Consider the following 27,546-nt stretch of genomic DNA (forward strand, 5'->3'; position numbering starts at 1 on the left):
GACATTATCCTTCCCCTTAGGCTCATTGGAACCCTTGTTTTCCGTGGGCTTAGAATTTCTCTTAGCCCTTGTTTGGAAATTGATTCGAGAAGCCATCATAGTATGGTGTATAACCGCCGCTATGGTGCATGGCCTTTGGGAGTTGACATACTCCGCCATTTCTTCAGTTAAGCCCACACAAAATTGTTGCTTTTTCTCTCCAAAATCCAAGTTTTTGAAGACAGTGGCTTTGAGTTGTAAGTCCCAAAACTTGTCTACATATGTGTGAATGGATTTGTAGGGAGAGAGCTTCAAGCTTCACCATTCGTTGAGTACTTTGTCTTTGGCATCGGTGGCCAAAAACTCCTTTCTAATGGAAGCTCTTAAAGCTTTCCATGTTTGTGGAGTTTCACCGTTGGCCCGTAGGCTAGACCACCATTGCCTGGCAGACTTTTGAAAGTGCATAGCTACATGGTGTAGCTTAGAGGACTCTGTGAAGCCCTCATCTCCAAACGTCGCATTGAACTCTTGGATAAAGGCTAAGACTTTGTCCGTAGCACCAAAGATGACATTGTAGGTAAGAAAAGAGCTGCTCTTCCCTCCCTCTTTGAACTTCTTGAGCTTGGACGACCTCTTCCATGCAGCATAGGATTTCCTATGGCCTCTTCTTTTTGATGGTTCAAAAGTTGCACTATCACTTTCTTCAGAAGATGGAGAATTTGAGGAAGATGGAGAAGAGGGTGACCTCTTTCTTGCCTTTTTCTTGCCATGATCTTCTTTATCTGCACCATCACTTTCATAAGAGGAAGAGGATGAAGAAGATGGAGAAGAGGGTGTCCTCTTTCTCGCCTTTTTCTTCTCTTGATTTTTGTCATCCCTCTTTGAATTAGGGTGTGAAGAAGTGTGCGATGGTCTTCTCTGTTTTGGAGGTGATGGAGAGAATTTAACCCGCCGTCTTCGTGGAGCCATCTCCATCGAGGTGGAAGGAGACTCACTTCTTTCTCGTTCCTTTGGTGGAGGCTCTTGAATTCTCCTTTGGGAAGGAGATGCATAATCAAGAAGAAAATTTTTGAGCTCGTATGGATCCTCTTCTTCTTCCCATGTCGGAGAGAGGCCTCTTTTGGAAGTCTCACAAGGAGGCTTCCTAGGTACTCTCTCGTCATGGTGGGGAGCTTGGAGAATCCCATGGCACGAAGATGCCATTTCACTTCACTTTGGAGGAATGGATTGCCCATAGCTTGTTGAAGCCTAGAAATAAGGTAATTAACAAGCATAGGGGCATCATTAGCAGCCTACTCATTAGCAAAATCAAAGTTATCAACATTAGCCTACTCATTACTATTGTCAGCCATTTTAACAAATTTTAGGTGTAATTTGTCACTTCAAGCCCTAGTTGCTACTCCTCTGTACCCCTTTAGAAAAAGCACTCAAGCTATTGTACCCATGGCTCAAATACCATTAATTGCAAGGAATAGAAGAGAGGGTCGTTCAACACCAAAACAACACCGGCTCCTATCAAGCTTCTAGTAGCTCAATAGTGGTTAAGCCGTAGACAAGCCCCGTAGGACTCCACTATTAAGACCATATCTCTCGGCGGTGATGCCTCGTTAACTGCACAAAGGCATAAAGACTTTTGGCACACACACAAAGCATCCAATTTCCCTAATGTTTGACCTTTGGACACAACCTTTGAATTTTGGAACCTTAGCATTTTGGAAGTCTTAATGGGCTGAACCTAGGGTCTTTTAAGCCCATTGTTGTACATTGCTGTTTTGCAGATGCCCCCCCTTTGGATCCCTATTTTTTCTCCTTTGGATCCCTACTGTGGCCGGTCTGCCAGCCTAACCAATATTCTATCTTTTTCTCCCCTTGGTACTTCCCCATATTAAATGATCAGTTTAACATGAGAACATCATTTAGGAGAATTAGATATTAGTTATTATGACAGGCCTATTTAGTTGCCATGGGATTAAAAAGGAGATTATGGAAGGGGCAAATGGGTGGATGCCATGTGGACTGAAATGGTGGGTATGGCAGGGCCTAAAAGTAAGTGGTCAAACTTGTACTCTTTTATAAAATATAAAGAGAAAATCTCTTATAAATTCAAAAACTTTTCTCTAAATAGTTGTGGAAAAACCATTCCTTTCTCTCTCTAGTGGCTGCCAGTTTCTCCCCCCCTCTCTCCTAAAAGGGGGTCCCTCCAAAAACGTATTGATCATTCCCTCCCTCTCTCTCTCTACTATACCATCTCTCACTTCTCTTCACTTCACCTTGCTTCTCTTTCCTTCCTTTCAGTTTTCCCTCCCAAAAGCTCTGCAGCAGAAGTTTAAACCTCCTTTCCCTCCTCAAGCTTACTGTGCGCATTCTTGAGGGTTGCATTCTCCTCAAATTGAAGTTCTCCATTTCTCCATGGGCTTCACTAAACACCTCTAGCTAAAGTTGAAGATCCGCAGCATATCCTTCTAGTAGAGAATCCCTCTTTCTTTCCTCAACAGGTCGTGCTCCTTCTCCATTAATCTCTGTAGAGAGGATTTATTCCCCTCTCAAGCTTTGCAACATTATGCATTAAGCCAACAAGAAGGTGGAGCAGTATAGCAGTAAGTGGCATCTTTCACCTTTGTGTACCATCAAGAATCTTGCTCTTTATACAGCTTAAAACATCATAAGTGTTTGTGTGCAGGTTGTGCTACTATTCCCCATGGCATCATCAGGTACTCGACGACCTAGGAGTGTCATTGACTCCATTTCATGCAACAATGTACAAGACAACAATGGATATTCGGTGACAATGGAGTTAAAACGAATGATGTGGGTGATAATGCAGCCCAACTCAAGAGGTGCACACAAAGTCTCAAGGAGACACATGACTTCTCGAGCACACCAATGAAAGGGAATAATCATGGAGTTCAAGCAAACACAAGACGACAAGAGGATTGCGAAGGTGCATCATGTGTATGTTGCTTCACAACTGAAGCTAGAGAGAACAGTGGCTCCATCGAGGTTTCCTGCAAATTGTAATTTTTATTACACAAAGTCTCAAGGAGACACATGGCTTCTCGAGCACACCATTGAAAGGGAATAATCATGGAGTTCAAACAAACACAAGACGACTGTAATGTACCCAACATTTATCCATATAAATCATTCGAGTTATTTTGCAAAGCAATTGAGATTCTCGATTTTGTGAGTCATCATGAGTTTATCAGAGCAATCGGATTGAAAATCGGGTTCAGAATCCATTTATTTATGATCTTTCTTTATGTGGAACGATAGGTTTATGTGGGAACCTAATCTATGTGTGAAGAAAAAGCTTAGAGATAGTATTTTTAGGAGAGAAAGAGAGGTAAGTCAAAATTAGGATACTTCTTTCTTTCTCTCTTTCAAAATGGAATGAGAACTTGTAGAGTATAGAGCTTTTTATGATCGCGCTTAGAATTCACAAACGCAAAAAAAAAAAGGAGGCCGCGACGACGCGCAAGCTTTTCCTTCTTCTATTCTTGAAACCTCTCAGTATTTTTAGCACCCCCTAAGGCCTATATAAAGGACCCTTCTCCTCTCACTTGGAACACACACATCTACGGAAGCGAAAGCTCTCTCGCAACGACGCGCCGGACGAAACCTCTCTCCCTTTACCCCTCACCTTCAAGCCATCTCCATCTCCAACCGTCGACGTGCCGTCACCCGATTTGTGAACACTCTCTCTCTCTCTCTCTCTCTCTCTCTCTCTCTCTCTCTCTCTCTCTCTCTCTCTATCAACGCGCTTTTCTTTTCTCCATTCCGAAGTTATGGCTCCAAAGCGTGTAACGCGAAGTTCCAAGGACGCCCATGCCGTTGCACCACCAAGGAAGGTGGGAAGAAGGGTGTGAACTCCGAACGTACCTCATGCAGAAGCATCAATCGATGAAGAAGTCGAAGCCGTCCAACCGCCAGCACAGGAGTTAGCCACACGCGCTCCAAATCTGGTAAAACAAATTTATAATTATGCATAGTATTCATGTTGATCGGTAAGATGAACTTAGATTTAACCTTACCTTAAACCGACCGGAAACGTGATTGTTCAATCACATGAAACAAGCATATGTTTCATAAAGTAGTAAAAGTATTGCTTTTATAAATTGTTATTTTTTGATAAAGAAATATTGTTGATAAGTAATTATGGTTTGAAAATATGTTTTTGATTGATCTTGTTGAAAGAAACATTTAGAATATGAAATACTGAAAAAAAATCTTGTTTCCAGATGGAACTCGCGGTTAGCGAGAGGAATCCGCGGTTAGCGGAGATTAAAGTTGAGGTCATCAACTTTCTTTTTTTTACCTTGCGGTTAGCAAGATGCCTTGCGGGTAGCAAGATGCCCTTGCGGTTAGCAAAAGGGAAGTATGCGCATCTCGCGGTTAGCGATTAGGAAAAACCTTTGCAAAGGCTCTGTCGGTTAAACAGAGAAAGTCCCTGGTTAGCGGCAAAACTTGTATAGAAACTAAAGACTCTCTTTTTTTTGCGGATTATTGAATTCTTTAACTCTGGTTATGAAAGAATTGTTCGATGATGTTTGAAAGGATTGTACTAAAAAAACTTGTGTTAAGAATTAATTGAGAAACATTGTTGTATATGTCGTTGTAGTAGTTAGATAACATTAAAAGAACGGGTGAGTGCGGTGTGGAAAGTGGGGACTGGCTCAGGTTGCCAGTCAAGGATGGGTGGACTCGATTAGTCGAGTACTTTTCACTTTGTCTTCGTTAGTTAGAGATTTATCTCTTGTCATATTTTGGATTTAAGGATGGCGACCGTGCCTCTTAAACGCAAGGAAAAAGGCGTTGTTTTTGAATCTTTAGTATGTGAAAGGGGATTTTCTTCTCTTATAATGTAGGATCTAGAGTCCATAGAACCTTTAACATCATCGACCTGGCTTGTGGCGTAGGGTCCTGTAACTACGAACACATCAGGTGGAAGTCTTCCTCTCTTTTGTTGCTCGTACCCTTGCTTCTCATTATCGGAGTAGGGTGTCGTCAACGGATTTAGGGAATAAAGAAGGCTATCTTCCAAGTCGCCCCGATCTTTTAGGACGGGGACCTTACAAGTGGTATCAGAGCCAAGGTTAAACAGAGGTTAACCCAACGTTAAGAGTGGAATGTAGGGGAAGAATGTGTTTTTTTCCCCATTATTGCTACTTTTGTTTCTAAACTACTCTATTAAAATGAACTTATATTCTTACGTATTTATATATAACACGTTTCAGGATCAGCATGAGGCATACATGCGATTTCAGGTGTTCAACATCATGTACATGTCTGCATGCCGATCGAATGACTACGACTTTCGGGCATCAATCATGAGGATCCTCGAGATATCGACCACTCCGCCGCGTTTTCGAACCCAACGAGGATGGTCTCGAGCCTGGTGGTCTCGTGGAAGTACTTTTACCATCATGGCTGGAAGCTTAGGGAATTTAAATAATGATCTTCGCCGCATCAAATGGTGTGAAGAGCTAAGGCTGGTCCATTACTATACCTTTTGGCCAACAGATTTCAAAGAAATGGCGGCAGATGGAAGCGTCAACCTCAATCGGTGGGTCTATGACAAGGTCATTGCAATAGTTCCAAAAGACCGAGTGGTTGTTATAGGCAAAACTAGCCACTTCTCGGGCAAGGGATGGACAACAGGATTACCACAATTCCCCGCCACTTATCGACTATTAGCCCCTATAGAAAATCCTCCGCGCTTCTTCCTAAAGAGTGTCCAAGAATATCACAGCTTCAAATATACACACCTAAGGATTAGGGTTACTATAACATTTTGTAATAAGGCCATTGGTATTCTTACATCAATAGAAGACGTTGATTTTTTTTTTGGAAGAGAAACTAACTCTTGATAAATAAATTTACTCTTGAGCTTAATTGAGATTTGGTGTTCCCTACATGCTTCACGATAGTAATTAATGCAACTAGTGCTAGGAATAGAAAGCTCGTTAATGCGTATGGGTTGCAAATAATAAACTTAGTTGTTTTGTTCAAAAGAATTGAGTGACTGATCGAGTCATTGATTATTTGTTGGTGAAGATCCATGATTGGTTAAGTTATGTGATTGGACTAAGTTATGATTGGTTAAGCCATGTGTTGAACTCTAAAAGACTAGATAAACCCAATACTTTAATGACTTAAGTTATTATAAGCATTGGTGTTAAAAATTTGCAGGAGAACCCTCAAATTACTCCTATAGTGGAGAATCCTCGGAACGATGCTTTATACACGGAAGTTCAGGAGAAGAAATTGTTGCTCAAACAAATGCAACCACCTTCTTTTAAGGGTGAAGGTGCCAATGTGGAAAAGGATGCGGAAGTATGGATTGAAGCTATGGACGATTATTTCTCAGCTGCCAAGACTGCACCTGCAAACCAAGCGATGCTGGGGATGTTTCGCCTTACAGGTGAAGCCAAATTATGGTGGAAACAACATTGCCGTGACATGGGAGTGTTAGAAAATTCCCAGAATTGGAGGGAAATCAAGCAAGCAGTAAAGGAAAGATACCTACCCCCTGCTCATGAAGCATTAAAATGAACAAGTTCTTTAGCTTGAAGAAATACAGCCTATCCCTGGAAGAGTATTACTCAAAGTTCGTAAATCTTAGGCGATATGCACCACCAATTACGATAGAGCAACAAGTAGCTCGGTTTTGCCAAGGTTTAAGAGAACCCATTTGCTCACGACTAGAAGCCATGAAACCTACTGAGTAGCGTTAAATGGTAACCTTGCATTTGCACTACATTTTTACTCAAATGTATATATTTTTTATCAAATTTTTAACCTAGTGTTCATTCTCTCTTTCCGTAATAGCCTTTTTCCATACAAACACCTTACCCTTCTTAGATCTTTATGCATTTACATCATATTTCTCTCTTCATGCTAAATATAAATAGTAAACTTAATTCTACTCTCCTAGTGTTTTACTGTATATTCTTTTAACTAATTACCTTTACTAATTTAAATAGCTATCTACATCCCATAATTTGTAAATAAATAATTTATGGGCACTTATCTTACCCATCTTCTCTCAAGGGTAGGGTTAACCTTGTAGGCCTTCCCTTCCCCACCACTATGTGACCCACGTCTTGGATCATTTACTTGTGTTGGTCAACAAATCTTAAATATAATGTATATCCCCAATAAATCAAACTTTATTGGATCCTACCTCATTTGTTTAAGGTGGATTCCCTTTTGAAAAAAGCATGCTACACCTTGGATGCATGCTAAAGGGCCCCCTACAAGGAGACTTGGTTCAAAAGGTGTTTTGGATGCATCTTGAACGCCTTAGCTCGTGGGTATACTTGAGGAACACTCCAAAATCAGCTTAAACACTTTGAGAAGGTCAACTTTGCCTTTTACAGCACCCAATTCTGAGTTACAGGCTGAAAGTTATGGTGAAAACAAGGTGCTGCGGACATTGTTACTGCAGGTCAAAGTTACAATCAGGTAAACCACAAAGGTGAAAAGTTTTCTTGACTTCTTCAACATTCTAAAATACCAATGGGGAGTTAAAAACCACTTGCATGTGGAGGGGTCGGCTCAAGATGCTTCCAGAGACACAACAAACAGGATGGGGACACTCTACAGGAGCCACTGGAGGGACATCATGGTGGGGCCCACATACATTATCAACCCTTATGGAGCCTCCACCACCTAAAAGGCTATTTTTAATGAAAAAATAAGTTTCTTATTTGCATAATTTAAGGAATGGTCAAAAGGGAACCTAACTATGGTTAATTACCTACCCTAGTCAAGTTTAACCTAACCCAAGGTCTTGTACAGCTATAAAAAGGCCCTTTGCCAAGCACAAAAATACACACACCTACTCCATTGCTGCAAATAAGCTCCTCTAAGGTTAGGGAAGCCCTAATCTCTCTCTCCTCTTGTCTCCCTATCCATTTCCTAAGCTCGCTATCATAAGCGGCACCATAGAGAGAGCATCAATATGCTATTGCTACCATTCTCTTGCAAACATTTCCCTTACTATACTCATCCCTAAATAAGGATTGTAGATTCTATATGAGAGCAAGGATATCAAGTTCAGTGATCTATCTCTTGGTTTGATCAACAAATTGTTACAATTGGGGTGTCGTCGTCACACTTTTGCTCTAAACGCATGTAAAATTGGTAAGCCTATCTTGGCAGCTTCTCATATTTTGTGCTCATTGGGTTGCTTGTTTGTTTGAGAAAGTTTTTTGTGCACCATGGTGTCTATTTGCTTGGCTTCTCTCCTTATGTTGTGTGTAAGTAAGTCTTGGGGCTGCATAGATGGAGAAGAGCTCTCTATGCATGCCGCCTTATGTGTGTAAGTAGTCTCTTCTTTTGGGAAAGGAAAGGAGTTGTCAAGTATTTGTGCATTATGGTGTTTTGAGTTTTGAGGTTTTGTGCTTGCTTTTCTTAGAAGTATATGAGCACTAATATGGTGAAGGTCAATCTTTGCATGTGAGTTTGTGCAGTGTTCAAAGGGATTGCTTAAGGAGTGTGTGTTGAATGGTTGAAGGGCATTTTGTGTTGAAGCACATAAGGAAGGTGTGAGTGTGTGTGTGTGTGTGTTGTATATGGTTTGTTTTGGTTTCCTTCTTTCTCCATAAAAGAGGGTGGTGCCCCTAAGAAATATGCGTGTGTAGGGTCTCACGGAGTGGTTGTCTAGTGGGAGCTTTGAGTTGAGCCCCATCTCAAAAAATCCGCTCTCATAAAAGTGGTGCCCCCACTGAGGAACTTTCCTAATTGCCTTCTATTCTCCTCATGAACAATAGAGTTGCACCATATGCTTTTCATTTTTCACAACGCATCAGAATTAACATTTGTGTAGATCGCAATTTTTTTTACCAACAACTCATTGTTTTTATGTTTGGAGCAGAAAGACTTGGTGAAATCTTGGCATCTCCAAATCCCATCATTCTTCCCTTCATTAATTATGATGATTCATTTGATGTCCATGTTTTTATTTTGTTTTGAGGCAGGGACAAGAGGCGCTTAGATAGCGATCCACTCAAAGGAAACTTTCTTCAAGAGAAAGAAAAAGGAGAACACATTGTCACATGAACCAACCTGGAGCTGCTTCTCCTTTTACACCCATAGCTCGTCAATCTGTGCACATCATAATTGCTACAAAATTTAGATTTCAAGCAACCATTAGGAGAATTTTTGGACCCACTCGCCTTAATGAAATTAATGCCTCAATCAACCCTTTTATTTTTCCTATGATAAATTATGAACTAACACTTGATGTATATATTTTCATTTTGATGTGATCACTCATCGTAGTCAAAACTTTGTGGTACACAAACCTCCTTGTATTGTAAAAATGTCAAGCACTTTTCCTACCTTTCATTCTAAAAATGGTGAGGATGCACAAGAATTTCTGGATAATTTGGAGATGGCACACCTCATCCCTGGGAGAGATCAAGAAGAGGTGAAGCTGTGTGCTTTTCCACTCGTTCTCAAAGGGGAGGCTAAGGCATGGTACGAGGCCTTGCAACCTCAAAACAAAACCAATTGAGGCTACGTGCAATTTTTCTTGCCAAATTTGGGCAAGGAGATACTCCAGAGGGTCTTTGGAATTGTCTACTTCAACATAAGCAGGTATTCCTTGAAGACTACCTATCTTATGAGGCCGTTTTCCTTAACCTATGGGATAGATGGGAGGCTACCTTACAAAACCAAGGTGGTGCACCAAACTTTCTAAAGAAAGATAGGTTCATGGCTAGCTTGTATCCAATTTTGAAGACCAAGGTAGAGTTAAAATTCCCATCAACATTTGAGGAAGCACGTGAGGTGGCCATGGTCAAATTCAAGAAGTTAAATTTTCAAGCACATAGAACAAGGGACCTAAATGAAGTTATTGAGAGGGATTCTTCACCAAGCATGGGAGCACAAGTTAGGGGCTCTCTTGCCCAAACTTCACAAATAGGGGAAGGATCACAACAAGAGATCTTGCAAAGATTAACTCAACAACTAGAGAGTCTCACCTTGAATCTAGTGCAGGGCCTACCCCAACAACGACAACCAAGAGAAGGGAATCGCAATCAACGACGTCAAGCACAAGAGTTGAGATGCTGGAATTGCAACGAAGTTGGTCATGGCATGTATAATTGCCCTCACCCTCGAAGGCTTCCAGGGGACATATACCCTCCTAGACCCCCTCCGCTCATGGTGCAGCAAGAGCATGCTCAAGCCCCGCAAATTCTTCGTCGACCACCACCACCTCCAGTGGCAAACATCCCTCCTGTCCCACCAGTGGAGGAAGAGAGAGGAGGAAACGTCATAAAGCTGGAAGAGGAGATAGAGGTGAGCCCTATACATTTTGATGTTATGCCATCAGAAAAGCGCACAAGAGCACACAACAAGGATGAAGACACAAGGAATGAAGAGTCAGAACCTGCAAGGAAGGAGAGGAAGAAAAAGTCAAAGAAGGAGGAAGGAGGCAAGAAGCAGAGGTCAAGGCGAAGGGAGATCGGCATCAACGATTTTCCATTAGGAAAGAATATGGAACCCTACAACATCTTAGAAGATTTGCAAACTCAAAAGCCCAATATTTCTTGGCCTCAACTCCTACATCTATCACCCAAGGTGAGAAAGCACTGGTCCAAACTTGTAAGCACAAGACTCCCAAGAAAGAAAGAAAAGGTGACAGTAAAGGCATTGACTTCAAAGCCACAACAAGATGTGGAACCTATTGTAGATGCTTATGTAAGGGGTAGGAAGGTATCCAATGTGTATGTTGATGGTGGAGCACAAATGTGTGTGATCACGGAAAGAGCCATGAATAGACTAGGGCTTGAAATCACTAAATCCTCTAATTGTCAAGCTAGGCTGGCCAACAATGCAAGTGTGAAGTGCCTAGGGATCATCGAGAATGTAAAAGTTTCTGTATGTAATATAGATGCACGTGTGGACATGTATGTTATGCCGGCCAAGGGGGAGGGCTATCCCATCATCCTAGGGAGGCCTTGGCTCATTGCTGTGAATGCAAATCAAAAATGGGGACGAGGAAAATTGATTCTCAAAAAGGGGCAACATGTAGTATACGATTGGCATGAAGGAAAGCAGCTCGACATCAACTATGAGACCACGGCTGATGAAGAAAGTGAAGAGATTTTTGGCTCAAGCGACAAGGAAGGTTCAACCACTACATCCAATAGCGAAGAAGAATCATCTTTGGAGGTAATGGGAATCATCTTCAACACATCAAAAACTCCATCAATAGAGGTTGACCCAACAAAGGAGCAAACAAAGGATGACAAAGGTGACCACAAGCACTTTGAAGACTTTGAGAGGATGCTTGCAAAAGATCTTACCCCTGAGGAGAAGCGGTCCTACATCGATATGCTCAAGAGGTATCCCAATTTGTTTATCACTGATTACTCACAAATTAGAGGTGTGTATGTTATAGAGCATGGCATAGAATTAAAACCAGGTACTAAACCTGTGGCTCAAAAGCTAAGGCGCCTAGGAAAAATACAACAAGAGACACTTTTGACAGAGGTTAACCGACTCCTCAAAGCTGGTTTCATTTACCCTGTGTCTAACTCTGAGTGGGTGTCCCCAATTTTAGTAACCCCTAAAAAGAACGGAAAATGGAGGGTCTGTGTTGACTACAAACCGCTCAATGCTGCAACAAAGAGGGACCATTTTCCTCTTCCTTTCCAAGATGAAATCTTAAACGAAGTAGCCGGCTATGAATGTTACACAGTGTGTGATGGGTATTCAGGGTATTTTCAAATCAGAATAGCAGAAGAAGATCAGTTAAAAACCACTTTCATCACACCTTGGGGTTGCTTTGCCTATAGAGTGATGCCATTTGGGCTCACAAATGCTCCTAGTACCTTTATAAGGTTTACAACTCTTGTCTTTCAGCCCTTCTTTGGAAAGTCAATTAGTGTTTTTATGGATGACTTCTGTATCTATAGTAGCAAAAGACTTCATTGCCAAAAAGTTGAGGAGGGGCTTAGGAGGCTTCATCAATTTGGGGGACAGCTTAATCCTGAGAAGTGTCACATTGCAGAGTCACAAGTGGTATTGCTAGGTCATGTGGTTTCTTTGCAAGGAATTCAAGTGGATCCATCAAAAGTAAATGCTCTCTTGTCACTACAACCACCAACGACAACCAAGGAGCTCATGACTTTCAATCACAAAGTAAGGTACATGTCTCGTTTCATTCACCTTCTAGCGGAAGCTATTGCACCTTTGCACAAGCTAGCAAACAAACCCACATTTGAATGGAGAGAGGAACACGAATTATGCTTTACTGAAGTAAAGGGTATTCTCAACTCTCTTCCAACAATAATGCCACCAAATCCAAAGGATACATATTACATCACGCCAAGTGTAGGAATGGAGGCCATCGGTGTAGTTCTCATGCAAAAAGACCCAAAAACATGCTACATGAGGCCAGTATACTTTGCAAGCAAAGTCATGACCGCTGCAGAGAAGGGCTACACCGATATGGAGAAGGTGGTATTCACAATTATGTTTGCGGTAAGAAAGTTCCGATCATATCTCTTACCTGCACCATTTGTCATTCTCACCATGGAAAACAATTTACCATATGTTGTGCAACACATGAGCCTCTCATCTAGGATAGCCAAATGGTTTCTAGAACTTCAAGAGTTTGAATACACTTTTCTTGTGGAAGATAGCACAAGGGCAGGTCTTGCAGACATTCTCACATACAAAGTGAGAGAAAGGAAAGAGTCACCAAAGGCAGGAGACAGAGCTACACCACAAAATAATGAGGAGGAGATGGACAATGCACACATTTTGTGCTTTGATGGAGCTTACCGACGACAACACGATCAGGCAGCAGGGGGGGTTCTTATTCTAAGTCCACAAAGGGAAGTTCTTGTTAAGAAAGGTATCACCTTGGAAAATGTTCATTCTAATAATGAGGCTGAGTATGTCACCTTAAAGTTGGGGCTTGAAGAATGCAGAAAACTTGGCATCGAAAGACTTATAATAAGAGGTGATTCCTTACTAGTTATTAGGCAAATCCAAGGGATATGGAAGTGCAAGAACCCTACTCTAGTGGAGTGGCTTAGACAGGTGAAGGCTTTGATAAAGAACTTTGAAGCTACACAGGTACAGCATGTTGTGAGAACCCTCAACAAGGAAGCAGATTATCTCGCCAATGAGAAACTTCAGATCATGGTGGGAGGTGTGAAGCTCTACGAACCAAAGTACCAAGGCCAAGAGGAATTGAAGGACATCATATTTTTCCTCCAAACTGGTGAGTGCCCTAAACACTTGGATAAAGTGCAAAGGCATAGGTTGGTAAAAAAGGCAACTCCTTACCAACTCATAAGAGATGATCTGTATCATAAAGGGAAAGATTTGGTGCTAAGAAGGGTGCCCTCTGTTCAAGAAATAGAGAGAATCCTCTTTACATGCCATGATGATGTCTGTGGGGGTCATTTTTCTCATGACATTACAAACAGGAAGATTTTGCAAGCAAGGTTTGTTTGGCCAAGTCTACACCGTGATGTCCAGCATTGGTGTAAGTCATGCAAAGGTTGTCAGATTGCTGGAGATCGACGACTCACTTACGAACCTCGAGTTCCAATAATTTCGTATGGTCCTTTTGAGAAGTGGGGTGTGGATGCAATAGGCCCCTTACCTCGCACATCTACCGGGAAGGTCTTCATCATTGTGGGAGTAGATTACATGACACGATGGGCATAGGCAGCAAGTACAACACGAATTACAGCCGAGGAGGTATCAAAATTTATCTTTGATCACATATGCAGTAGATTCGGCACACCACTAGAGATTTTGTCATATCGTGGTCCAGGGTTTAGAGCAGAGCTCCTAGATAATCTTTTGGCAAAGTTAAAAGTCAAACATTTGCATTCTACACCTTACTACCCTCAGTGTAATGGGTTGGTTGAAAAGGTGAATGGAATGATATGTGAGATCATTTCTAAGCAGGTTGCAGATCGACCAAATGACTGGGATCGCCATTTGACCGCAGATCTATGGACATACAGAACATTTTTCAAGGTATCCACTCAATTCACTCCTTTTCATTTGGTATATGGACAGGAGGCACTCCTTCCTATTGAGGTGGAGATTGCAAGCCTACGCATTCTCTCACGGGGAGCAAAGAGGCCAAAAGAAGCTTTGCAGGAAAGAATTTTAGATCTTCAATGACTTGCGCTTGATAGAGAAGAGTCCATCGACTATTACATTGCCCAAGCCACAAGCCAAAGGGACAAAATCAACAAGAAGCTCAAGGGGAAAGGATTGAAGGAAGGTATGTTGGTTCTTCGCTATGATAACCGACTTAACAAAAAGTTTTTGCAAAGATGGGAGGGACCTTTCATGATAAAAACAAAGTTTGGGAATGGTAGTTACAGATTAGCAGATTTATCAGGAAAACTAGACCAGAGTCAATGGATGGAGATTAAAGCCCTACTTTCAACGTATCAATCCGTTGATAGGAAGTCATCTACCTACATCGTCTAAGCTCCAAATTGGCATGACTCCCTTCGGCTTGGCAAATGCTCCACCTATTTTTAAAGCTTTGATGTGCAAAGAAGAACCAGCCTTGGAATCTCAACATACCCAAGGCAACCCTCCCATCTCCGATTTATGGGATTGAGGTAATGAAAAGCAGGTCTAATGGAGTAAAAGAGTGTATATCGCTCCTCCTCTTTTAGGAACAATAAGAAAAAAAGAAAAATAAAGAAAGAAAAGAAAAAAAAAGAAGAAAAAAAAACTCGTTTGTTTCATCTAGGAGCATGAATGATCCTAGATGAAGGGGGAGGGCTAATATGAGTAGCGTTAAATGGTAACCTTGCATTTGCACTACATTTTTACTCAAATGTATATATTTTTTATCAAAGTTTTAACCTAGTGTTCATTCTCTCTTTCCGTAATAGCCTTTTTCCATACAAACACCTTACCCTTCTTAGATCTTTATGCATTTACATCATATTTCTCTCTTCATGCTAAATATAAATAGTAAACTTAATTCTACTCTCCTAGTTTTTTACTGTATATTCTTTTAACTAATTACCTTTACTAATTTAAATAGCTATCTACATCCCATAATTTGTAAATAAATAATTTATGGACACTTATCTTACCCATCTTCTCTCAAGGGTAGGGTTAACTTTGTAGGCCTTCCCTTCCCCACCACTATGTGACCCAAGTTTTGGATCATTTACTTGTGTTGGTCAAAAAATCTTAAACATAATATATATCCCCAATAAATCAAACTTTATTGGAGCCTACCTCATTTGTTTAAGGTGGATTCCCTTTTGAAAAAAGCATGCTACACCTTGGATGCATGCTAAAGGGCCCCCTACAAGGAGACTTGGTTCAAAAGGTGTTTTGGATGCATCTTGAACGCCTTAGCTCATGGGTATACTTGAGGAACACTCCAAAATCAGCTTAAACACTTTGAGAAGGTCAACTTTGCCTTTTACAGCACCCAATTCTGAGTTATAGGATGAAAGTTATGGTGAAAACAAGGTGCTGCGGACACTGTTACTGCAGGTCAAAGTTACAATCAGGTAAACCACAAAGGTGAAAAGTTTTCTTGACTTCTTCAACATTCTAAAATACCAATGGGGAGTTAAAAACCACTTGCATGTGGAGGGGTCGGCTCAAGATGCTTCCAGAGACACAACAAACAGGATGGGGACACTCTACAGGAGCCACTGGAGGGACATCATGGTGGGGCCCACATACATTATCAACCCTTATGGAGCCTCCACGACCTAAAAGGCTATTTTTAATGAAAAAATAAGTCCCTTATTTGCATAATTGAAGGAATGGTCAAAAGGGAACCTAACTATGGTTAATTACCTACCCTAGTCAAGTTTAACCTAACCCAAGGTCTTGTACAGCTATAAAAAGGCCCTTTGGCAAGCACAAAAATACACACACCTGCTCCATTGCTGCAAATAAGCTCCTCTAAGGTTAGGGAAGCCCTAATCTCTCTCTCCTCTTGTCTCCCTATCCATTTCCTAAGCTCGCTATCATAAGCGGCACCATAGAGAGAGCATCAATATGCTATTGCTACCATTCTCTTACAAACATTTCCCTTACTATGCTCATCCCTAAATAAGGATTGTAGATTCTATATGAGAGCAAGGATATCAAGTTCAGTGATCTATCTCTTGGTTTGATCAACAAATTGTTGCAATTGGGGTGTCGTCGTCACACTTTTGCTCTAAACGCATGTAAAATTGGTAAGCCTATCTTGGCAGCTTCTCATATTTTGTGCTCATTGGGTTGCTTGTTTGTTTGAGAAAGTTTTTTGTGCACCATGGTGACTATTTGCTTGGCTTCTCTCCTTATGTTGTGTGTAAGTAAGTCTTGGGGCTGCATAGATGGAGAAGAGCTCTCTATGCATGCCGCCTTATGTGTGTAAGTAGTCTCTTCTTTTGGGAAAGGAAAGGAGTTGTCAAGTATTTGTGCATTATGGTGTTTTGAGTTTTGAGGTTTTGTGCTTGCTTTTCTTAGAAGTATATGAACACTAATATGGTGAAGGTCAATCTTTGCATGTGAGTTTGTGCAGTGTTCAAAGGGATTGCTTAAGGAGTGTGTGTTGAATAGTTAAAGGGCATTTTGTGTTGAAGCACACAAGGAAGGTGTGAGTGTGTGTGTGTGTGTATGTGTTTGTGTTGTATATGGTTTGTTTTGGTTTCCTTCTTTCTCCATAAAAGAGGGTGGTGCCCCTAAGAAATATGCGTGTGTAGGGTCTCACGGAGTGGTTGTCTGGTGGGAGCTTTGAGTTGAGCCCCATCTCAAAAAATCCGCTCTCCTGAGAAGTGTCACATTGCAGAGTCACAAGTGGTATTGCTAGGTCATGTGGTTTCTTTGCAAGGAATTCAAGTGGATCCATCAAAAGTAAATGCTCTCTTGTCACTACAACCACCAACGACAACCAAGGAGCTCACGACTTTCAATCACAAAGTAAGGTACATGTCTCGTTTCATTCACCTTCTAGCGGAAGCTATTGCACCTTTGCACAAGCTAGCAAACAAACCCACATTTGAATGGAGAGAGGAACACGAATTATGCTTTACTGAAGTAAAGGGTATTCTCAACTCTCTTCCAACAATAATGCCACCAAATCCAAAGGATACATATTACATCACGCCAAGTGTAGGAATGGAGGCCATCCGTGTAGTTCTCATGCAAAAAGACCCAAAAACATGCTACATGAGGCCAGTATACTTTGCAAGCAAAGTCCTGACCGTTGCAGAGAAGGGCTACACCGATATGGAGAAGGTGGTATTCACAATTATGTTTGCGGTAAGAAAGTTCCGATCATATCTCTTACCTGCACCATTTGTCATTCTCACCATGGAAAACAATTTACCATATGTTGTGCAACACATGAGCCTCTCATCTAGGATAGCCAAATGGTTTCTAGAACTTCAAGAGTTTGAATACACTTTTCTTGTGAAAGATAGCACAAGGGCAGGTCTTGCAGACATTCTCACATACAAAGTGAGAGAAAGGAAAGAGTCACCAAAGGCAGGAGACAAAGCTACACCACAAAATAATGAGGAGGAGATGGACAATGCACACATTTTGTGCTTTGATGGAGCTTACCGACGACAACACGATCAGGCAGCAGGGGGGGTTCTTATTCTAAGTCCACAAAGGGAAGTTCTTGTTAAGAAAGGTATCACCTTGGAAAATGTTCATTCTAATAATGAGGCTGAGTATGTCACCTTAAAGTTGGGGCTTGAAGAATGCAGAAAACTTGGCATCGAAAGACTTATAATAAGAGGTGATTCCTTACTAGTTATTAGGCAAATCCAAGGGATATGGAAGTGCAAGAACCCTACTCTAGTGGAGTGGCTTAGACAGGTGAAGGCTTTGATAAAGAACTTTGAAGCTACACAGGTACAGCATGTTGTGAGAACCCTCAACAAGGAAGCAGATTATCTCGCCAATGAGAAACTTCAGATCATGGTGGGAGGTGTGAAGCTCTACGAACCAAAGTACCAAGGCCAAGAGGAATTGAAGGACATCATATTTTTCCTCCAAACTGGTGAGTGCCCTAAACACTTGGATAAAGTGCAAAGGCATAGGTTGGTAAAAAAGGCAACTCCTTACCAACTCATAGGAGATGATCTGTATCATAAAGGGAAAGATTTGGTGCTAAGAAGGGTGCCCTCTGTTCAAGAAATAGAGAGAATCCTCTTTACATGCCATGATGATGTCTGTTGGGGTCATTTTTCTCATGATATTACAAACAGGAAGATTTTGCAAGCAAGGTTTGTTTGGCCAAGTCTACACCGTGATGTCCAGCATTGGTGTAAGTCATGCAAAGGTTGTCAGATTGCTGGAGATCGACGACTCACTTACGAACCTCGAGTTCCAATAATTTCGTATGGTCCTTTTGAGAAGTGGGGTGTGGATGCAATAGGCCCCTTACCTCGCACATCTACCGGGAAGGTCTTCATCATTGTGGGAGTAGATTACATGACACGATGGGCATAGGCAGCAAGTACAACACGAATTACAGCCGAGGAGGTATCAAAATTTATCTTTGATCACATATGCAGTAGATTCGGCACACCACTAGAGATTTTGTCAGATCGTGGTCCAGGGTTTAGAGCAGAGCTCCTAGATAATCTTTCGGCAAAGATAAAAGTCAAACATTTGCATTCTACACCTTACTACCCTCAGTGCAATGGGTTGGTTGAAAAGGTGAATGGAATGATATGTAAGATCATTTCTAAGCAGGTTGCAGATCGACCAAACGACTGGGATCGCCATTTGACCGCAGCTCTATGGGCATATAGAACATCTTTCAAGGTATCCACTCAATTCACTCCTTTTCATTTGGTATATGGACAGGAGGCACTCCTTCCTATTGAGGTGGAGATTGCAAGCCTACGCATTCTCTCACGGGGAGCAAAGAGGCCAAAAGAATCTTTGCAGGAAAGAATTTTAGATCTTCAACGACTTCCGCTTGATAGAGAAGAGTCCATCGACTATTACATTGCCCAAGCCACAAGCCAAAGGGACAAAATCAACAAGAAGCTCAAGGGGAAAGGATTGAAGGAAGGTATGTTGGTTCTTCGCTATGATAACCGACTTGATACTCGACTTGACAGAAAGTTTTTGCAAAGATGGGAGGGACCTTTCATGATAAAAACAAAGTTTGGGAATGGTAGTTACAGATTAGCAGATTTATCAGGAAAACTCCACAAGACCAGAGTCAATGGATGGAGATTAAAGCCCTACTTTCAACGTATCAATCCGTTGATAGGAAGTCATCTACCTACATCGTCTAAGCTGATGTAGGAAGTCATCTACCTACATCGTATCAATCCGTTCATAGGAAGTCATCTACCTACATCGTCTAAGCTGCAAATTGGCATGGCTCCCTTCGGCTTGGCAAATGCTCCACCTATTTTTAAAGCTTTGATGTGCAAAGAAGAACCAGCCTTGGAATCTCAACATACCCAAGGCAACCCTCCCATCTCCGATTTATGGGATTGAGGTAATGAAAAGTAGGTCTAATGGAGTAAAAGAGTGTATATCGCTCCTCCTTTTTTCAGAACAATAAGAAAAAAAGACAAAAAAAGAAAGAAAAAAAAAGAAGAAGAAAAAAAAAACTCTTTTGTTTCATCTAGGAGCATGAATGATCCTAGATGAAGGGCGAGGGCTAATATGAGTAGCGTTAAATGGTAACCTTGCATTTGCACTACATTTTTACTCAAATGTATATATTTTTTATCAAAGTTTTAACCTAGTGTTCATTCTCTCTTTCCGTAATAGCCTTTTTCCATATAAACACCTTACCCTTCTTAGATCTTTATGCATTTACATCATATTTCTCTCTTCATGCTAAATATAAATAGTAAACTTAATTCTACTCTCCTAGTTTTTTGCTGTATATTCTTTTAACTAATTAACTTTACTAATTTAAATAGCTATCTACATCCCATAATTTGTAAATAAATAATTTATGGGCACTTATCTTACCCATCTTCTTTCAAGGGTAGGGTTAACCTTGTAGGCCTTCCCTTCCCCACCACTATGTGACCCAAGTCTTGGATCATTTACTTGTGTTGGTCAAAAAATCTTAAATATAATGTATATCCCCAATAAATCAAACTTTATTGGAGCCTACTTCATTTGTTTAAGGTGGATTCCCTTTTGAAAAAAGCATGCTACACCTTGGATGCATGCTAAAGGGCCCCCTACAAGGAGACTTGGTTCAAAAGGTGTTTTGGATGCATCTTGAACACCTTAGCTCGTGGGTATACTTGAGGAACACTCCAAAATCAGCTTAAACACTTTGAGAAGGTCAACTTTGCCTTTTACAGCACCCAATTCTGAGTTACAGGCTGAAAGTTATGGTGAAAACAAGGTGCTCCAGACACTGTTACTGCAGGTCAAAGTTACAATCAGGTAAACCACAAAGGTGAAAAGTTTTCTTGACTTCTTCAACATTCTAAAATACCAATGGGGAGTTAAAAACTACTTGCATGTGGAGGGGTCGGCTCAAGATGCTTCCAGAGACACAACAAACAGGATGGGGACACTCTACAGGAGCCACTGGAGGGACATCATGGTGGGGCCCACATACATTATCAACCCTTATGGAGCCTCCACCACCTAAAAGGATATTTTTAATGAAAAAATAAGTTTCTTATTTGCATAATTGAAGGAATGGTCAAAAGGGAACCTAACTATGGTTAATTACCTACCCTAGTCAAGTTTAACCTAACCCAAGGTCTTGTACAGCTATAAAAAGGCCCTTTTCCAAGCACAAAAATACACACACCTACTCCATTGCTGCAAATAAGCTCCTCTAAGGTTAGGGAAGCCCTAATATCTCTCTCCTCTTGTCTCCCTATCCATTTCCTAAGCTCTCTATCATAAGCGGCACCATAGAGAGAGCATCAATATGCTATTGCTACCATTCTCTTGCAAACATTTCCCTTACTATACTCATCCCTAAATAAGGATTGTAGATTCTATATGAGAGCAAGGATATCAAGTTCAGTGATCTATCTCTTGGTTTGATCAACAAATTGTTGCAATTGGGGTGTCGTCGTCACACTTTTGCTCTAAACGCATGTAAAATTGGTAAGCCTATCTTGGCAGCTTCTCATATTTTGTGCTCATTGGGTTGCTTGTTTGTTTGAGAAAGTTTTTTGTGCACCATGGTGTCTATTTGCTTGGCTTCTCTCCTTATGTTGTGTGTAAGTAAGTCTTGGGGCTGCATAGATGGAGAAGAGCTCTCTATGCATGCCGCCTTATGTGTGTAAGTAGTCTCTTCTTTTGGGAAAGGAAAGGAGTTGTCAAGTATTTGTGCATTATGGTGTTTTGAGTTTTGAGGTTTTGTGCTTGCTTTTCTTAGAAGTATATGAGCACTAATATGGTGAAGGTCAATCTTTGCATGTGAGTTTGTGCAGTGTTCAAAGGGATTGCTTAAGGAGTGTGTGTTGAATGGTTGAAGGGCATTTTGTGTTGAAGCACATAAGGAAGGTGTGAGTGTGTGTGTGTGTTGTATATGGTTTGTTTTGGTTTCCTTCTTTCTCCATAAAAGAGGGTGGTGCCCCTAAGAAATATGCATGTGTAGGGTCTCACGGAGTGGTTGTCTGGTGGGAGCTTTGAGTTGAGCCCCATCTCAAAAAATCCGCTCTCACTACCACTGTGAAAGATGCCTTATTGCGAGCCAAACCTTTGATGAAGGAGCAAGGCATAAGGAGGAGAGTTGAAAAGAATCAGAGTTTTAATGGTGCTAGACGACCAGTAAGATTTTCCAATAATGAGAGGCAGCCACAAAGATCCTATGCTGCAAACGTGCAAAACCCTGCAAGGTTGAATGTTCGATGATTTGAGTGTGGAGAATTGGGACATTACCGGAACAGATGTCCATACTTATCTAACAGAGCAGCGGTAGCAACGGATGTGGACCAAAGACGCCACCCTATTGGAAACAACACTAGACGAGGTAGTGGACGTGGAGGAGGGCGAGGGAGAGCAGCAAGGGTATTTGGAAGAGGTCAAGGTAGGAATGCACATGCACGTGTAACCTTAGGAGAACCTACCATTAGTGAAGAAGAAAGAGCGACTATCTATGCAGCCATTGACAACCCTGGAGCTCAACGACAATTCGCTGTTATTCAGACCCCAGCCACTCATCAAGGTAAATCTTTTAACCTTCTCATCGATTGTGGCAGTACCCATTCTTTTCTATCCCCAAAATGTTTACGAAAGTTGAACCTAAACCAAAAACAAGCTAAACCTATGACAGTAGAATTGGCTAATGAGAAAACCGCAGTATCTCAACATTCTGTGGGAATCCCTTATTTTGAACTAGGAGGGCACACTACTTCAGCTTTCTTTGGAACCCTACCAGTTGGGATGTACGATGGGATTATTGGGATGGATTGGTTATCCAAGAATTAGGCTAGCATCCATTGTGGTCAAGGTAGTTTGAGCTTTCGAGATAGTAAAGCAAGGCAAGTCAAAGTGCAAGGGAAAAGTGGAAGCCCAAAGATTCAATTAGTGAAGGCAAACTATCTACTCAAGGGTATGAGAGCTGGTCAATAGGTATTTGTGGTCAAGTTGAATAAGGTCGATCCAAATTCAAGTGATACAAAACCCTCGTGGCTTCATGAATATTCAGATATTTTTCCTGAAGACCTTACCTTCCTTCCTCCAACCCGAGAAATTGACCATGAGATAGAGATTCTCCCAGGAAGTGAGCCCGTGACAAAGAGACCTTACAAAATGGCCTTACCGGAGGAAATTGAACTGAAGGAGCAGCTTCGTCAACTTCTAGAACAGGGATTTATTAGACCAAGCAAATCTAGTTGGGGAGCGCCGGTACTTTTTCAGAAAAAGAAAGATGGGACTTTACGACTCTGCATTGACTATAGGGGACTAAACCAGGTAACAATTAAGAACAACTATCCTATACCCCGAATCGATGAATTGTTGGACAGGCTACATGGTTCTAAGGTCTTCTCAAAGATAGATCTAAGATCTGGTTACTATCAAATCAGAATAAAGGAATCAGATATTCCAAAGACAGCTTTCAACACCCGTTATGGCCATTTTGAATTTATAGTAATGTCATTTGGTCTAACCAATGCTCCAGCTACATTCAATAGATTAATGCAGGATATCTTCAAGCCTTACCTAGACGATTTTGTCCTTGTTTTCTTTGATGATATTCTGATCTACTCAAAAGATGAACAAGAACATGAAGCTCACCTAAGGAAGGTGTTAGATATTCTTCGCCAGCATAAGCTATACGCAAAGATGAGCAAGTGTTTATTTTTCTCTCCAAGGATTGAATACTTGGGATTTATTGTTTCGCAAGAAGGAATTTCAGTAGACCCCGCTAAATTTCAAGACATTGTTGAATGGCCTCAGCCAACTAATGTAAGTGAGCTTAGAGGATTCTTGGGAATCACAGGCTGGTACAGAATCTTTATAAAGAATTATGCGGTGATCGCTGCACCCTTGACAAACCTCTTGAAGAAAGGAGCAAGGGTCAATTGGGAACCAGTACATCAAGAAAGGTTCGACCAACTTAAGCAATATGTAATTACGGCCCCATGTCTAAAGCTACCAGATTTCAATCAAGCCTTTGAAGTTGTCACTGATGCTAGTGGAATAGCAGTTGGAGGAGTGTTAACTCAAGAAGGCAGACCAATAGCTTTCACCTCACATAAGCTTAAGGTTCATGAAAAGAACTATCCGACCCATGATCTCGAACTGTTGGCAGTCATTCATGCTTTAAAGCTATGGAGACACTATTTATTAGGAAGAAAGTTTTGACTTATAACCGACCATAAGAGCTTAAAGTGGATCTTTACCCAAGTAACCTTGAATATGCGACAAAGGCGATGGGTGGAACTTTTACAGGAGTATGACTTTGATATTCTCTACCACCCTGGGAAAGAAAACACAGTTGCAGATTCGTTGAGTCGAAAACCTTTTGTGGGACTCATATCTATACCTAACAACCCGATCATTAAAAGGATTAAGGAAGCTGCATCATCTGATCCAGAGTATCAAAGGCAGCTTAACCTTTTTCGATATGGAGAGTCAAAGACTATACCTTCAATGATACACTTCTCAGAAGATGGACTTTGTCTCTACCACAGAGATAGGTTATGTGTACTGAGGGACCCTAACTTAAAGAAGGCTATTTTGTTCGAAGCCCATGATAGCCCTACTTCAGGACACCCAGGTTATGCAAAGACTCTCAATGCAGTACACAAAAGCTTCTATTGGATTGGACAGAAGGCAGATGTACTACACTATGTTCGCCAGTGCTTATCATGCCAGAGGATTAAGGCTGAAAGGGTTAAACTTCCCGGTAAACTTCAACCTCTGGACATTCCACAAATGAAGTGGGAATGTATAAGCATGAACTTTGTCACAGGATTACCTACGGTACAAGGTGGGTACAACTCACTTATGGTGGTCGTTGATCTACTCACGAAGGTTACACACCTCATCCCAGTCAAGACAACATTTACCGCCTCTGATATTGCACGACTATTTGTTAAAGAGGTTTTCAGATTGCATGGATTACCCAAGCGAATTGTAAGCGATCGAGATGCAAAGTTTACTTCAAATTTTTGGACTTCGCTCTTCAAGGCAATTGGGATAGAATTGAACTTTAGTACCACATACCATCCTCAATCAGATGGACAAACCGAGCGAGTCAACCAAGTCATTGAAGATATTCTCAGAGCTTATTGCAGTAGGGAACCTAAGCGATGGATTCAATTTTTACCTCTAGTGGAGTATGTCTACAATGCTTCTTATCATCAAAGCATTGGTATGACCCCATTTTGTGCCTTATATGGACAAGAATGTATCTCTCCGCTTAATTTTTCAGATCCTACCATAAGAGTAGAAGCGTCTAAGAAGATGCTTAAAGAAATGGAAAGCCAAATGAAAGCCATTCGGAGGGATATTCAAGCGGCTCAAGATCGCCAAAAACAGTATGCAGATGGAAAGAGGTCCGAGCGAAGATTCAAAGAAGGCGACAAGGTTTTTCTTCGGATTCATCCAAAGAGAAGTACTTTATCGCTTGGAAAGTACAAGAAGTTTAGCCCACGTTATTGTGGTCCTTATGAAGTGATCAAGTGTATCGGTACTCAAGCTTACAAGTTGAAGTTACCAGAACATATTAAAGTTCATGACGTATTTCATGTGAGCTTAGTAAAGCCCTATATCCCCAGTGATGATCAACTCCTAAATGATGAACAGATTGTCATGCCTAACCAAAGTATCTTAGAACTCCAACCATCCAGGATTCTGGAGTCCCGAGAGAAGATTCTTCGGAATAGAATCCTCAGAGAACACCTTGTTCAATGGCACGACTACCCTGAAGAAGATGCAACATGGGAAGATGAAGCTACCTTAGAAAGGGATTATTCTCACTTTTTCTCGAGATGAGGATATCTCGAATCCTTAAGTTGGGGAGATTGTAATGTACCAACATTTATCCATATAAATCATTCCAGTTATTTTGCAAAGCAATTGAGATTCTCGATTTTGTGAGTCATCATGAGTTTATCAGAGCAATCAGATTGAAAATCGGGTTCAGAATCCATTTATTTATGATCTTTCTTTATGTGGAACGATAGGTTTATGTGAGGACCTAATCTATGTGTGAAGAAAAAGCTTAGAGATGGTATTTTTAGGAGAGAGAGAGAGGTAAGTCAAAATTAGAATACTTCTTTCTTTCTCTCTTTCAAAATAGAATGAAAACTTATAGAATATAGAGCTTTTCAAAATCGCGCATAAGATTCGCGAACGCAAAAAAAACAAAAAGAGGCCGCGACGACGCGCGAGCTTTTCCTTTTTCTATTCTTGAAAACTCTCAGTATTTTTAGCACCCCCCTAATGCCTATATAAAGGACCCTTCTCCTCTCACTTTGAACACACACATCTACAGAAGCGGAAGCTCTCTCGCAACGACGCGCCGGACAAAACCTCTCTCCCTTTACCCCTCACCTTCAAGCCATCTCCATCTCCAATCGTCGACGTGCCATCACCCAATTTGTGAACGCACTCTCTCTCTCTCTCTCTATCAACGCGCTTTTATTTTCTCCATTCCGAAGTTATGGCTCCGAAGCGTGTAACGCGAAGTTCCAAGGACGCCCATGCCGTTGCACCACCAAGGAAGGTGGGAAGAAGGGTGTAAACTCCGAACGTACCTCATGCGGAAGCATCAATCGATGAAGAAGTCGAAGCCGTCCAACCGCCAGCACAGGAGTTAGCCACACGCGCTCCAAATCCGGTAAAACAAATTTATAATTATGCATAGTATTCATGTTGATCGGTAAGATGAACTTAGATTTAACCTTACCTTAAACCGACCGGAAACGTGATTGTTCAATCACATGAAACAAGCATATGTTTCATAAAGTAGTAAAAGTATTGCTTTTATAAATTGTTATTTTTTGATAAAGAAATATTGTTGATAAGTAATTATGGTTTGAAACTATGTTTTTGATTGATCTTGTTGAAAGAAACATTTAGAATATGAAATATTGAAAGAAAATCTTGTTTACAGATGGAACTCGCGATTAGCGAGAGGAATCCGCGGTTAGCGGAGATTAAAGTTGAGGTCATCAACTTTCTTTTTTTTACCTTGCGGTTAGCAAGATGCCTTGCGGGTAGCAAGATGCCCTTGCGGTTAGCAAAAGGGAAGTATGCGCATCTCGCGGTTAGCGATTAGGGAAAACCTTTGCAAAGGCTCTGTCGGTTAAACAGAGAAAGTCCGTGGTTAGCGGCAAAACTTGTTTAGAAACTAAAGACTCTTTTTTTTTTGCGGATTATTGAATTTTTTAACTCTGGTTATGAAAGAATTGTTCGATGATGTTTGAAAGGATTGTACTAAAAAAACTTGTGTTAAGAATTAATTGAGGAACATTGTTGTATATGTCGTGGTAGTAGTTAGACAACATTAAAAGAACGGGTGAGTGCGGTGTGGAAAGTGGGGACTGGCTCAGGTTGCCAGTCAAGGATGGGTGGACTCGATTAGTCGAGTACTTTTCACTTTGTCTTCGTTAGTTAGAGATTTATCTCTTGTCATATTTTGGATTTAAGGATGGCGGCCGTGCCTCTTAAACGCGGGGGAAAAGGCGTTGTTTTTGAATCCTTAATATGTGAAAGGGGATTTTCTTCTCTTATAATGTAGGATCTAGAGTCCATAGAACCTTTAAGCTCATCGACCTGGCTTGTGGCGTAGTGTCCTGTAACTACAAACACATCAGGTGGAAGTCTTCCTCTCTTTCGTTGCTCGTATCCTTGCTTTGCATTATCGGAGTAGGCTGTCGTCAACGGATTTAGGGAATAAAAAAGGCTATCTTTTAAGTCGCCCCGATATTTTAGGACGGGGACCTTACAATGACAAGAGGCTTGCGAAGGTGCATCATGTGTATGTTGCTTCACAACTGAAGCTAGAGAGAACAGTGGCTCCATCGAGGTTTCCTGCAAATTGTAATTTTTATTTCTCTTTCAAGTTTTTTGGTCATCTATTTAGTATTTTTGCCTTGTGTGTTGCTTTTGATGACCATAAAATTT

The 27,546-nt window shown here is 41.2% G+C and overlaps 1 protein-coding gene across 1 annotated transcript; it reads left to right on the plus strand.

Moving 5' to 3' along the window:
- The first annotated feature begins 5,231 nt into the window (after positions 1-5,231).
- LOC147461971 (uncharacterized) lies at positions 5,232-6,531 on the plus strand. The gene is made up of 2 exons (XM_086506811.1): positions 5,232-5,756; positions 6,169-6,531. The coding sequence occupies exons 1-2, from the start codon at positions 5,232-5,234 to the stop codon at positions 6,529-6,531; spliced, it is 888 nt and encodes a 295-aa protein (XP_086362937.1).
- The last annotated feature ends 21,015 nt before the right edge of the window (positions 6,532-27,546 follow it).

This window comes from Adiantum capillus-veneris, chromosome 3, assembly GCF_014529385.1.
Source record: "Adiantum capillus-veneris isolate H3 chromosome 3, ASM1452938v2, whole genome shotgun sequence".
Classification (NCBI taxonomy): Eukaryota; Viridiplantae; Streptophyta; class Polypodiopsida; order Polypodiales; family Pteridaceae; genus Adiantum; species Adiantum capillus-veneris.

Excerpts from the sequence above, each read along its gene's own strand:
- LOC147461971 (XM_086506811.1), top strand. The coding sequence starts at position 5,232 with ATGCGATTTCAGGTGTTCAACATCATGTACATGTCTGCATGCCGATCG. Across the intron at positions 5,757-6,168 it reads ATACACACCTAAGGATTAGG|GAGAACCCTCAAATTACTCC; the intron begins GTTACTATAACA and ends AAAAATTTGCAG.